At 39.2% G+C, this 14986-nt stretch overlaps 1 protein-coding gene across 1 annotated transcript; it reads left to right on the plus strand.

Moving 5' to 3' along the window:
- The first annotated feature begins 6967 nt into the window (after window positions 1-6967).
- On the plus strand, window positions 6968-14707 carry LOC137293577 (DNA-dependent metalloprotease SPRTN-like). Its single transcript, XM_067824213.1, has 6 exons — window positions 6968-7291; window positions 8058-8166; window positions 8347-8391; window positions 10426-10500; window positions 11203-11461; window positions 12991-14707. The coding sequence occupies exons 1-6, from the start codon at window positions 7035-7037 to the stop codon at window positions 14613-14615; spliced, it is 2370 nt and encodes a 789-aa protein (XP_067680314.1). The 5' UTR covers window positions 6968-7034; the 3' UTR covers window positions 14616-14707.
- Window positions 14708-14986: the final 279 nt, after the last annotated feature.

The raw sequence follows: 14986 nt of genomic DNA on the forward strand, positions 1-14986 counted from the left end.
ATAAATTAAGAAGGTTAAGGTCATCAGCATGTAATTAAACGAAGGTGTTGTTTAATTAAATATTGTTTTACATAAACATAACATGGTATAAGCTACATGCATTAAACTGAAATAGTCAAGTTACCAAAATTTAATAATTATCTAAATGACAAGATGGAAGGGTCTTTTTAGTAATACTATTTTCCTAATGTAGTATGATATATGAGCATTTTTCGGCCTGTCATCGCCTATGTAATATAATATCGAGCATGACAAGAAACCATTCCTTTGTATCATAAAAGTGTCTTACAAAATTTGAAGAAGTCTTCGTCCTCCATATCGTGTTGTAGCAACATCAGTATCACGTGTCAGGTGTGATAGAAATATAGGATTATATTTAAGGGAAAAGAAGTGACGTTGCAGATCCACCTGAGGAAATATATACTTGCTATATTTCGGGCTTCTACAATGCACAAATGGCTGGGCAGGAGAAAATATAGTGTGGTTTAGGGACCGCGAATATGCCTTTGGTTGTCGGTTTGGGCGTCTCCATGGAGATCCTATGGCTCGACGTCTATACTCCACAGTATGGGATACAGCTCAGAGATTAGCCTTGCTCCAAGACTGCACTTATGATAAAAAGAATTCTCTCCTTATGAAACGCAAGATATGCGGGCAGTTAAAAAATACTCTCTTTTAAAGTGACAACCTGTCATACAATCTAGAAAGTATTATTTAACCAGAAAATTATTGCTGATAGGTTGTGCAATTCTACTGTCTCTCAGTTTTTAACAGGCGAACTCAGCAATATTGCAGACATGTGACGTCTGACTGTAAACCAGTCAGTCCAGTGATGAACATCATGAGCATTAGATAAGCTGGCGTTACTCGTCGTCAGCTGTGAACATGGGTTACTGAAGGCAGTTTTAACGCAGATCTTCACGGTAATGAAACTGAACGATCACACTTAAATGCCTATAGTTTACACAACCTATTAACCAACATTGTAAATACTAAAACCTGTACATTCCGGGGTTAGGAAGCAACCCCGATGTATGCAAGACGCATTTTGGAAGGAAACGTTCGAGCCAAAAAAAAGAGGAGAAAAACAAACAAAACGTTGTTTCACTTATGTGCATACAGAGACATGGTAACAAACACTTTTCTCACTACAAGAGACCGTCAAAGTAAACTTAGTTTCAGTATTATTCGTGCCCCCCCTACACTGTGTTTCAGTATAGGAGTTAGTTTCAGCATTATTCGTTCCACCCCTACACTGTGTTTCAGTATAGGAGTTAGTTTCAGCATTATTCGTGCCACCCCTACACTGTGTTTCAGTATAGGAGTTAGTATCAGCATTATTCGTTCCACCCCTACACTGTGTTTCAGTATAGGAGTTAGTATCAGCATTATTCGTTCCAACCCTACACTGTGTTTCAGTATAGGAGTTAGTTTCAGCATTATTCGTTCCACCCCTACACTACGTTTCAGTATAGGAGTTAGTTTCAGCATTATTCGTTCCACCCCTACACTGTGTTTCAGTATAGGAGTTAGTATCAGCATTATTCGTTCCACCCCTACACTGTGTTTCAGTATAGGAGTTAGTTTCAGTATTATTCGTTCCACCCCTACACTGTTTCAGTATAGGGGTTAGTTTCAGCATTATTCGTTCCAACCCTACACTGTTTCAGTATAGGAGTTAGTTTCAGCATTATTCGTGCCACCCCTACACTGTGTTTCAGTATAGGAGTTAGTTTCAGTATTATTCGTTCCAACCCTACACTGTTTCAGTATAGGAGTTAGTGTCCGTATTGTTCGTTCCACCCCTACACTGTGTTTCAGTATAGGAGTTAGTTTCAGCATTATTCGTTCCACCCCTACACTGTTTCAGTATAGGAGTTAGTGTCCGTATTGTTCGTTCCACCCCTACACTACGTTTCAGTATAGGAGTTAGTTTCAGCATTATTCGTTCCACTCCTACACTGTTTCAGTATAGGAGTTAGTTTCAGCATTATTCGTTCCAACCCTACACTGTGTTTCAGTATAGGAGTTAGTTTCAGCATTATTCGTTCCACCCCTACACTGTTTCAGTATAGGAGTTAGTTTCAGTATTATTCGTTCCACCCCTACACTGTTTCAGTATAGGGGTTAGTTTCAGCATTATTCGTTCCAACCCTACACTGTTTCAGTATAGGAGTTAGTTTCAGCATTATTCGTTCCACCCCTACACTGTGTTTCAGTATAGGAGTTAGTTTCAGTATTATTCGTTCCAACCCTACACTGTTTCAGTATAGGAGTTAGTGTCCGTATTGTTCGTTCCACCCCTACACTGTGTTTCAGTATAGGAGTTAGTTTCAGCATTATTCGTTCCACCCCTACACTGTTTCAGTATAGGAGTTAGTGTCCGTATTGTTCGTTCCACCCCTACACTGTGTTTCAGTATAGGAGTTAGTATCAGCATTATTCGTTCCAACCCTACACTGTGTTTCAGTATAAGAGTTAGTTTCAGCATTATTCGTTCCACTCCTACACTGTTTCAGTATAGGAGTTAGTTTCAGCATTATTCGTTCCACCCCTACACTGTGTTTCAGTATAGGAGTTAGTTTCAGCATTATTCGTTCCAACCCTACACTGTGTTTCAGTATAGGAGTTAGTTTCAGTATTATTCGTTCCACCCCTACACTGTTTCAGTATAGGGGTTAGTTTCAGCATTATTCGTGCCACCCCTACACTGTGTTTCAGTATAGGAGTTAGTTTCAGTATTATTCGTTCCAACCCTACACTGTTTCAGTATAGGAGTTAGTTTCAGCATTATTCGTGCCACCCCTACACTGTTTCAGTATAGGAGTTAGTGTCCGTATTGTTCGTTCCACCCCTACACTACGTTTCAGTATAGGAGTTAGTTTCAGCATTATTCGTTCCAACCCTACACTGTTTCAGTATAGGAGTTAGTTTCAGCATTATTCGTGCCACCCCTACACTGTGTTTCAGTATAGGAATTAGTTTCAGTATTATTCGTTCCAACCCTACACTGTTTCAGTATAGGAGTTAGTGTCCGTATTGTTCGTTCCACCCCTACACTGTGTTTCAGTATAGGAGTTAGTTTCAGCATTATTCGTTCCACCCCTACACTGTTTCAGTATAGGAGTTAGTGTCCGTATTGTTCGTTCCACCCCTACACTGTGTTTCAGTATAGGAGTTAGTATCAGCATTATTCGTTCCAACCCTACACTGTGTTTCAGTGTAGGAGTTAGTTTCAGCATTATTCGTGCCACCCCTACACTGTGTTTCAGTATAGGAGTTAGTTTCAGCATTATTCGTTCCAACCCTACACTGTGTTTCAGTATAGGAGTTAGTTTCAGTATTATTCGTTCCACCCCTACACTGTTTCAGTATAGGGGTTAGTTTCAGCATTATTCGTTCCAACCCTACACTGTTTCAGTATAGGAGTTAGTTTCAGCATTATTCGTGCCACCCCTACACTGTGTTTCAGTATAGGAGTTAGTTTCAGTATTATTCGTTCCAACCCTACACTGTTTCAGTATAGGAGTTAGTGTCCGTATTGTTCGTTCCACCCCTACACTGTGTTTCAGTATAGGAGTTAGTTTCAGCATTATTCGTTCCACCCCTACACTGTTTCAGTATAGGAGTTAGTGTCCGTATTGTTCGTTCCACCCCTACACTACGTTTCAGTATAGGAGTTAGTTTCAGCATTATTCGTTCCACTCCTACACTGTTTCAGTATAGGAGTTAGTTTCAGCATTATTCGTTCCAACCCTACACTGTGTTTCAGTATAGGAGTTAGTTTCAGCATTATTCGTTCCACCCCTACACTGTTTCAGTATAGGAGTTAGTTTCAGTATTATTCGTTCCACCCCTACACTGTTTCAGTATAGGGGTTAGTTTCAGCATTATTCGTTCCAACCCTACACTGTTTCAGTATAGGAGTTAGTTTCAGCATTATTCGTTCCACCCCTACACTGTGTTTCAGTATAGGAGTTAGTTTCAGCATTATTCGTTCCAACCCTACACTGTTTCAGTATAGGAGTTAGTGTCCGTATTGTTCGTTCCACCCCTACACTGTGTTTCAGTATAGGAGTTAGTGTCCGTATTGTTCGTTCCACCCCTACACTACGTTTCAGTATAGGAGTTAGTTTCAGCATTATTCGTTCCAACCCTACACTGTTTCAGTATAGGAGTTAGTTTCAGCATTATTCGTGCCACCCCTACACTGTGTTTCAGTATAGGAATTAGTTTCAGTATTATTCGTTCCAACCCTACACTGTTTCAGTATAGGAGTTAGTGTCCGTATTGTTCGTTCCACCCCTACACTGTGTTTCAGTATAGGAGTTAGTTTCAGCATTATTCGTTCCACCCCTACACTGTTTCAGTATAGGAGTTAGTGTCCGTATTGTTCGTTCCACCCCTACACTGTGTTTCAGTATAGGAGTTAGTATCAGCATTATTCGTTCCAACCCTACACTGTGTTTCAGTGTAGGAGTTAGTTTCAGCATTATTCGTGCCACCCCTACACTGTGTTTCAGTATAGGAGTTAGTTTCAGCATTATTCGTTCCAACCCTACACTGTGTTTCAGTATAGGAGTTAGTTTCAGTATTATTCGTTCCACCCCTACACTGTTTCAGTATAGGGGTTAGTTTCAGCATTATTCGTTCCAACCCTACACTGTTTCAGTATAGGAGTTAGTTTCAGCATTATTCGTGCCACCTCTACACTGTGTTTCAGTATAGGAGTTAGTTTCAGTATTATTCGTTCCAACCCTACACTGTTTCAGTATAGGAGTTAGTGTCCGTATTGTTCGTTCCACCCCTACACTGTGTTTCAGTATAGGAGTTAGTTTCAGCATTATTCGTTCCACCCCTACACTGTTTCAGTATAGGAGTTAGTGTCCGTATTGTTCGTTCCACCCCTACACTACGTTTCAGTATAGGAGTTAGTTTCAGCATTATTCGTTCCACTCCTACACTGTTTCAGTATAGGAGTTAGTTTCAGCATTATTCGTTCCAACCCTACACTGTGTTTCAGTATAGGAGTTAGTTTCAGCATTATTCGTTCCACCCCTACACTGTTTCAGTATAGGAGTTAGTTTCAGTATTATTCGTTCCACCCCTACACTGTTTCAGTATAGGGGTTAGTTTCAGCATTATTCGTTCCAACCCTACACTGTTTCAGTATAGGAGTTAGTTTCAGCATTATTCGTTCCACCCCTACACTGTGTTTCAGTATAGGAGTTAGTTTCAGCATTATTCGTTCCAACCCTACACTGTTTCAGTATAGGAGTTAGTGTCCGTATTGTTCGTTCCACCCCTACACTGTGTTTCAGTATAGGAGTTAGTTTCAGCATTATTCGTTCCACCCCTACACTATGTTTCAGTATAGGAGTTAGTGTCCGTATTGTTCGTTCCACCCCTACACTGTGTTTCAGTATAGGAGTTAGTATCAGCATTATTCGTTCCAACCCTACACTGTGTTTCAGTATAAGAGTTAGTTTCAGCATTATTCGTTCCACTCCTACACTGTTTCAGTATAGGAGTTAGTTTCAGCATTATTCGTTCCACCCCTACACTGTGTTTCAGTATAGGAGTTAGTTTCAGCATTATTCGTTCCAACCCTACACTGTGTTTCAGTATAGGAGTTAGTTTCAGCATTATTCGTTCCAACCCTACACTGTGTTTCAGTATAGGAGTTAGTTTCAGCATTATTCGTTCCAACCCTACACTGTTTCAGTATAGGAGTTAGTTTCAGTATTATTCGTGCCACCCCTACACTATGTTTCAGTATAGGAGTTAGTTTCAGCATTATTCGTTCCACCCCTACACTGTGTTTCAGTATAGGAGTTAGTGTCCGTATTGTTCGTTCCACTCCTACACTATGTTTCAGTATAGGAGTTAGTTTCAGCATTATTCGTTCCACCCCTACACTATGTTTCAGTATAGGAGTTAGTGTCCGTATTGTTCGTTCCACTCCTACACTATGTTTCAGTGTAGGAGTTAGTTTCAGCATTATTCGTGCCACCCCTACACTGTGTTTCAGTATAGGAGTTAGTTTCAGCATTATTCGTTCCACCCCTACACTGTTTCAGTATAGGAGTTAGTTTCAGCATTATTCGTGCCACCCCTACACTGTGTTTCAGTATAGGAGTGCAAGGAGTGATACTGAGACTATGTTAACTTCGACTATAAAGAGAATGCTTTTTCTAATCCACCTTGTTTTTTATGGTAAACCCCAAATGTATCTGTAACATGTGAACATGTGCCTGTAATCGGGTTCGTGTGCCTGCAAGTGACCCCGTATTTGTGCAAACGCCTCAGTAATCATTGGCGAAAACAACAATAAAGATAGCACAATTTCATAATTGGCCGTGGCCATTTTCTCTTGTTCTTCCTTCAGTCTTAGTATTTCACTTACATGCACCTATTCCCTCTCCTTTATACCCCCATATTACTGCAACTGGTTTACCCATGTGCATTTTACTGTTATCAAGGAACATTAGCTTATTTGTCATATGTCGTTTGCGATTTTATGAGCAGAGGAACACGTGGCAGTATTTTAGTTCTTGACATATTATTTTGTCATTTATGCTGTGACATTTGCGTGGGATAATGGGTGTATTTCATGTATAATTCCCGTTTATGAAAAGTCTTTATTATCAGGGATACTCTACAGCATACTCTGTATGAGCCTCCTGGTATTATCAAACCTTCATAAATGCAGTTTCTATACATTGTTAAGAACACTGCATCGAATTAAAATAAATCATACATAACCATTATGATCGGTTTCCATGTATTGATGAATATAGCATGCATTTCTTGTGAATTGATAATTTGCATAAATGAGATTCTGTGTAATGTGACGTTGTTGTAATCAGATGGTCTGATTTAGTGTGACCAGACGCCGATTGTGAATCTACGTTTGAAATGCGTTGTTAGGAAAATATCGTTTGAAGGTTAACATTCGACCTTCACCTATGACAAAATAATATGGCGGGCACCTGCAGTAAGAGTTGTGTTTGCAATTTGAATCGTTTGACATTATGGGAGATCCGGACTTTGAATTCGCTCGCCAGTTGCAAGAACAGTTCGACAGAGAAGCGGCCAATAACATTGTCTCACCGCCATCTTCAGCAAGGGTGCCTGTTTCCTCTAAATCACCATTATCCATTGTCGACGAAAGTTGGGAGCTGACAGATCCCAACCCAGACATTAGAGCCTTGTTCCTTCAGTACAACGATCGATTTTTCTGGGGAAAATTAGCCGGAATTGAGGTCAAATGGAGTCCAAGAATGACTTTGTATGTAAAAATTGGGAACACATTATGTTTCATATGCACACATCAAGTAGAATGATAGTGAATTTGTATAAATATTTGTTGATTTTTAATCCTCTAGTACTACAAAAGACGGATATCTGTATACATGTACAGTGTCTGCTTTGAAATGCTACTCACACAAGGTTCTGGTCTGTACATTGTCCTGGTAATGATATCTTACACATGGTCACAAACAAAATTGTATAGTCTCAAATCGCACGCAGTTACCATGGGTACAACCTGTCTCTGTGGTGATTATTCTCACAGCAATTCTAGACGTATTTACTGAAACATTTCATACATGTAAAGTGAACAGGTGAAAAAGGCCGAAGGACAAAAGGACCAAAATGCAAGAGTGGCCACATTGAGATAGATAAGCCACAGATGCTGTCCCATTAAATAAGAGTGTGTGAGTGAGTTTAGTTTTACACTACACTTAGCAATATTCCAGCTATGTGGCGGTGGTCTGTAAGTAATTGAGTCTGGGCCAGACAGTCCAGTGATCAGCAATATGAGCATCAAACTGTGCAATTGGGAACAGATGACATGTCACCCAAGTCAGTGAGCCTGACCACCCAACCCTGGGACCTTCACGGGTCGCATTAAATAAGATCTGAACTGAGAGGGAAATGATATTGTCTGGGGACACTGACTACACTGTCTAGCATGTAGTGTGATATTTTACTTTGAGATTTGTAGGCATTAAGTGACTTTGAACCATGATCCCATTCTGGCTGGGTTTTTTTAGATGTGCTGGATTATGTGTGTATGAAAGACGAGGAGGACTGTGTTCTGTTCGACTGAGTTTGCCACTACTGAAACTGAGACCGAGGAAAGACCTTGTTGAAACATTACTGGTAGGCAGTAATACTCATTTCTGTTTCGTATACAGCTATATTAACATGATTATAAGTATCATTTCATGAATTATAACATAGCTTTAATGCATGTATAAGATACTAAGCAGATGCTCTTTTTCCATTGCTCCTTTTCCAACACTACACATTCATGACATATCATTTTTGTCTTTGTTTCAGCATGAGATGATTCATGCGTATCTGTTCATCACCAACAATGATAGGGTAAGACGTCTAAGGGTATTACGGTGAGACCCTGGATATCCGGACACATTCGTTTATGCTTAAATCATCTAGTTAACTGAATATCCAGAAATTTTCTGTCATCCAGGCTTTGTTGTTGAAACAGTAGCCAGCTTACACTTCTGGGTTAAAAGCACTTCAGAAACAGCATGGTAGTTTTAATTTGCCAATTACAGTTCACTCAGTGTCATATAGGCCTACTAATCACTACCAATACTACCAAGTCAGTACTTTCCATTACATTCCTCTACTGTGTCTAACAAAACCTTATGGGAAGTCATGTCAGGTAACCTTTGAGACTTACCAATCAGAGCACAGCTTACCAAATCACGAAAGGGGACATTTGCACATACCTTTTGAACTTTTACCTGAGAAATGTTTGTACCTGATCGATCCCGAATGCTATTTTCCATACGATTGCTACCGGGTAATACACATTGAGCACATTACGATACTGCCAACAGTGAGTAAACAGTCGCTGAAAATAGCAGTTTTGTCAATATTCAAGGAAGTCAGTTTGCAGAAATATTAGATAGTGGTAACCATGTCATCAAAAAGATCTTAGCACATATACTGCAGGCCAAGTACCTGTGTTCTATGCAGTTTTTCGTTTAATGAGGAATCAGTGTCATTGACTATCAGTGACTAGAGAATTTTTCAAGACCCTCCAAACCCGAAACAATAGCTGTTGTCTAATTGGTTAAATCTGTATTAGCATACCTGCAGGCCAAATACCTGTGTTCTATGCAGTTTTTCGTTTAATGAGGAATCAGTGTCATTGACTATCAGTGACTAGAGAATCTTTTAAGACCCTCCAAACCCTAAACAATAGCTATATTGAATCTGTATTACTATTATCATACCTTGTCTCGTGTCAAAACACATGGGACACTCATGCTTCAGTTCACATGATCTGTGTAAGATCAAAGCTTCATGTGGATAAGTGAGTCAGTTTTGCATTGATTTAGTTGGTTTGTTTATAAACAGTAAACAAAAAACAGAAACCAAATATCCGTCATAGACAGTCACCTTTTTATAGCGTAAGAGATTGGGTTTTTTTGTGAGGATTGACCGGAGGGCGAGGTTTCAGGATATCCAGGATATAGAGGTCCGAGTATCCAGGTTCGCACTGTATATGAATTTTAACAGCTTGTCAGGTAAAAATGATATAAAAGAACTGTGAAAAGTCAACAGGTTATTTTTATGATGGTCATTATTTCATCCTCATTATCCATGGCATGGATATTGTTTTCAAAAATAGCTTTTTTCTTATTCACCTTGTATTTAATTTGTGCACTTGTTATAATCTTTCACGTTTTGCAAAGACCTTGTAAATTTATCAGTTGCATCTAAAAATAATTCAGTGGGAATAGTATGGTCAAATGAATGTATTACATGCTGCACAAGTCCCTAGTCATGTTGTTTCAAAGTCCTGCATTGCAATATGTTAGAGAAGATTGGTTAACAGTTCAGCTGATAATAATACTGATACACATGTGTGTGTAAGGAATGCATTGTCTGATGAAGTACCAACAGAGCTATTCTGACTCAGAAATATAGTAAGAATGCCTTGATGAATTTGTCTGAAATCAAAGTATTGCATTCTTGTTGTCATGTTTTCTGCTGTGATCTGAGTAAGGACTTAGGTTTCAAACCTGTAAATAGTTTATAGATAGATCTATTTATGATAGTTTATGTCCTATTGAAGTGAAGATTTATCAGGTTTCAAACCTGTAAATAGTTTATAGATAGATCTATTTATGATAGTTTATGTCCTATTGAAGTGAAGATGATAAATCACAAAATAGGATAAATGTGATTATAACTGTCATATTTGATAATTAGGTTACAACTGTTTATTTCTCGTTTTACATATTTCTTTTGTAATATACAATATTAAAGCTTATCAAAGAAAATAATATGAGAAAGATAATCACTCTCTCACCAGTTGGAGGGCTAGATTTCCTCATCAGTATGTGTGCATGACTGATTAAATCCTCCTGTTTGTATTATCAGGATCATGACGGCCATGGCCCAGAGTTCCAGAAACACATGAACAGAATCAACAAGGAAACAGGAACGAGTATCTCAGTTGGTGTCATGTCTCTGTCTTGTTCTGAAAGTTGCCGACACTTGCATATGAAGTTGATAGAATAAAAAGTGTTTCTTATATTTTTTATTTTGCTACCGTTTATTGTAAATGTCAATGTAAATAATATCAAACGGCTCTTTATAGTCTCTAGTACTGCAGTGATAAAACTGTTTCATGCCTGTCCCCCAAACAGTACAATGGAAGCTGTCAAAACAGCTTCTGTCCAGTCAAGCAAGTTGTCAACACTGGCATAAAATCTCAGTCTTATCCGTGGCTAATACCTTTATCATCAGCTCTACAATCCAGCAAGATTTTTTTATGTAATTGGATTATTTCTTCAGCCCTGATGGGTGACAGGTTAGACAGCTTCCACAGTAGTACTAATAGGAGCTGCTAGAATGTCTCCTCAGGTTACATCATAGTTTTGTTTTCCCTTTTGGCCATACTTTGTGGACCACATGTTTTAATCCAACCAGTATATCTTAATAATGATGTAACCAGTCACAGTTACAAAATAATTTTGTTGACAGATCTATCACACTTTCCATGATGAGGTGGCAGAGTATAAGAAACACTGGTGGCGATGTGATGGGCCATGTCAGAACAGGCGTCCATACTTTGTGGACCACATGTTTTAATCCAACCAGTATATCTTAATAATGATGTAACCAGTCACAGTTACAAAATAATTTTGTTGACAGATCTATCACACTTTCCATGATGAGGTGGCAGAGTATAAGAAACACTGGTGGCGATGTGATGGGCCATGTCAGAACAGGCGTCCATACTTTGGTTATGTCAAGCGTGCCATGAACAGAGCACCCTCGTCCAATGACCCCTGGTGGGGGGACCATCAGAGGACGTGCGGCGGGACATACATCAAGGTGAAGGAGCCTGAGGGGTATGGACAGAAGAAGGGCAAGAAGGAAAAAGAAAGCAAGACTGAAACTGTTATTCCTGGTGAGTGGAGTAGAATGAACAGTACTGTCTAAATGTGGTAACTGAGATAGGTCTGTCTGTCTGTCTGTCTGTCTGTCTGTCTGTCTGTCTGTCTGTCTGTCTGTCTGTCTGTCTGTGTGTCTGTGCCTGTGTGTGCGTGCCTGTGTGTGTGTTATGGGTGACTATTGAGGGGAAGCAACTATGATGATAGCGGTAGTCTGTTGCGACCAACTATTATAATACTTTTTTCTCTTTGAATTGTCACATTTGAAGTCATTTCCCAAATAAATGTATAGTTTATATGAAATAAAAACAATCTTAAGTAGTCTCAGTCTCTCTTGTTTACAGACAAGAAACTTGAAACCCAGATCAGGTTTGTTTAACTGAGTTAGTGAGTTAAGTTTTGGGACACACTCAGCAATATTTCAGCTATGTAGCGGCAGTCTGTAAATAATAGAGTCGGGACCAGACAATCTAGTGATCAACAGCATGAACATTAATCTACGCAACTTGGAATCGATGATGTGTCAACCAAGTCAGCGAGCCTGACCACCTGATCCCGTTAATCGTCTCTTACGACAAGCATAGTCACCTTTTATAGCAAGTATGAGTTGCTGAAGGCCTATCCTTCCCCAGACCTTCACGGGTCAGTTTGTTTAAGAATTAATAGGGGTGGATATCTCTAAATCACAGTGAATTAATCTGATACTTTCTGTATTTTGTGCTGCATATTTATCTATGGAAGTAGTCACACATACTATGGATAGATCAACATTTTTTGTTTCTACCATCAATTTATTGATATCGGAGACTCAGCAATTGCACTCAACTTGAGAATCTCCGGGGCTGAATGGGTCTTAGGCAACCCATGCTCACCATAAAAGGCGACTGTGCCAAGTGTCGTAATGGGATCAGGTGGTCAGAGTGGCTGATTTGCTTGACATGTCATCGGTTCCCAGTTGCGCAGATCGATGTAAATGCTTTTGATCACTGGATTCTCTGGTCCAGACTCTATTATTTACAGACCACTGCCATATAGCTGGACTATTGCAGAGTGCGGCATAAAACTAAACTCACTCAATCACTCACACTACAATTACACTCCATTGATAGTTCAATGAATTGTTACAGCCCTAATATGTACAAATATGTATCTTTTTTGAATAAATATTCAATTGTTGTGAATTGATTTTTAAATCTTTTGTTCTTCAAATGGAGCAGTTTATATTGAAATGCCTTTCATTGAAATTTAGTGAATTTTGTTTAGGTTCTTGTCCTTCAATAATGCCGTTGAAAAAGTGATGTGCAAATATTAACTAATGTGAATGGGAAGTAGTGAAACTATGTTGAATGGGGATAATGTATACTGCGCAAAACCAGCCATTTCATGTAGTATATGGTATATATGGTAATATGAAAGTGTTGTCTAGTTTACTGATATGTTCTTTCTCTCCTACTTCAGAAGATTTTTTTATTCATATTTTTCATGCTACATTTGATTACTCATGTGCTTCCTCTCGAATTTGCAATTGACCTCTTCTTTTGTCTAGATAAGAAAAAAGTCAAGAGTCCTGATATCAGAAGTTTCTGGGGCCAAGGCCAGGTGACTGGGTCCAAGGTCTCATCGGTGAAAAAGCCTCCCTCTAGTACAGTGACATCGTCCAGTCAATTTTCTTCCAATGATGATCCACAGCTTCCTACTCTTCCATTTAGTTTTGGAAGTATGAAGTCATCAGGAGAGACAAATTCAAACAAAAGCAAAAGTTCTAATGTTTTCACAGATGCAAATGATGCTGGGTCACTAAGTAACAGATCAAGTTCTGTGGACATGCCATCTAGGGAACCAAAGCCAGTTGAGGGAAAAGATGAAGAATTATTTGAAAAATATGAAGGAGATTTGTCACAAAGAGTTAAACAAAACCCTGTTCTTGGTAATTCCAGAATACCAAGTCGAACAACAGGAGTTCTGGTAAAAACTATTTGGGACCAAACCACAAGCCCTAACCCAAACAGGAAGCCTAGCTCAGCTTCTGATGGGGGACCTCAAATATGTGATATCAATTCTGTTGACTCTAATAGTTTGTCAGACAATGTTATATTCTCAGGTCAAGGCCATGTCCTTGGTAGTTCTCAAGGTCAAGGAACTAGCTTTCTTGCACAAATTCGACGAAATATGAACAAATCAGACAAGAATAAGAACTATTCACCCAAACCTGACTTGAGTGTTATGAGAAATAGATCTGTCAGCCCTGGCAAGACTCATGGAAGTACAAACAAATCACCTGGTTACCACAAGAAAGTTAGTCCTGTCAAGTCTATCAAAGAATGGTTTGGATCTGAAACTAAAACAACCTCTCCCAGCACTCCAAAACAGGACAGTTCCATAAAGAAGGTGAAATCAATCAGTTCCCCTTCAAAAAGTCCTCAGATTCAAGAAACATCATCTGTTATTCTAGGTAATCAAAAATCACCAGACAATCACAGAAAGGCCAAGACACTGTCTGTGTCAGATGACAGTGACAATTCAAGCCCAGTAAAACCACTGTTCAAAAAAGTTAATCCTGCTTCAAATTTCACATCCCCACCCTATAGAAGAATATCCTTGTACAATACTTCCACGACCAAACCCAGTCCCAGTCAAAATAGCCATGATGTGGGGAATAGTCAATCTTCCCATAATGAACACACAGCAAGTTCAAATAGAGCTGTTACGGGCTCTAAGAGGAAACATTCCGCCAGTTCCAATGATGTTTTAAAGAAAGGTGATGCCATGAGGTCATGGACAAGACGACCACACTATTCTTCTTCTGACGATAGTGACATTGAAGAAATTTTACCACCAACCAAGAAAAGTAAGGCTGAGAACTGTGACAGTCGTGGTTCTTACCAAATAAAAAATGCTGACAAATTCAGCAAAGTCAAACACAAAGGTGGCTCTGCAAGTGCTGGAAAGCCTGTAGGAAAGACAAAAGAGAATGCTAAAGAGCAAAGTGGTTTCGGTAGTCAAAGAGATGAAAGAGGCACCCAGGCTTCAAGTGGAGGACATGGTCAAAGGGGAGATAACTTTAGCAGCACAAATACACACGATCCACTGGCGTGTTGTCCAGTGTGCCAAACTCAGGTCCTTGCCTCACAGATAAATGCTCACCTAGATCAGTGCCTTACATTTGCCTGATTGATCAGATATATATGCAAAACTTTGCAAGAAAATGTTTGTCTATTTCACTTTTTAGTGTATAAATTGTCATCTAAGCATAGGCAGCAGATCCATATGATGTTATTATCTAATTTAAAGAATTGTGTTCTAGAAGTTGGGAAGTGCAGTATTAACAATCTTTATGAATAGCAACAAGTGAATGTTTCCTTGACATTCTTGTCAAGACTTATTTTTCATTGAATGGTTGTTGTGTTTGGAGGAGGGTTGTATTATCCAAGTTTTGTTTTTTTTGTCTTACATCATGGTCGTCTAGATCTATGCAATATGTGTTTAGAGATGATGTAATGTCTCAGATTATTGTACACACTGGCACTTATCATGGGATTCTG

The sequence above is a fragment of the Haliotis asinina genome, chromosome 8, assembly GCF_037392515.1.
Source record: "Haliotis asinina isolate JCU_RB_2024 chromosome 8, JCU_Hal_asi_v2, whole genome shotgun sequence".
NCBI classification, from domain to species: Eukaryota; Metazoa; Mollusca; class Gastropoda; order Lepetellida; family Haliotidae; genus Haliotis; species Haliotis asinina.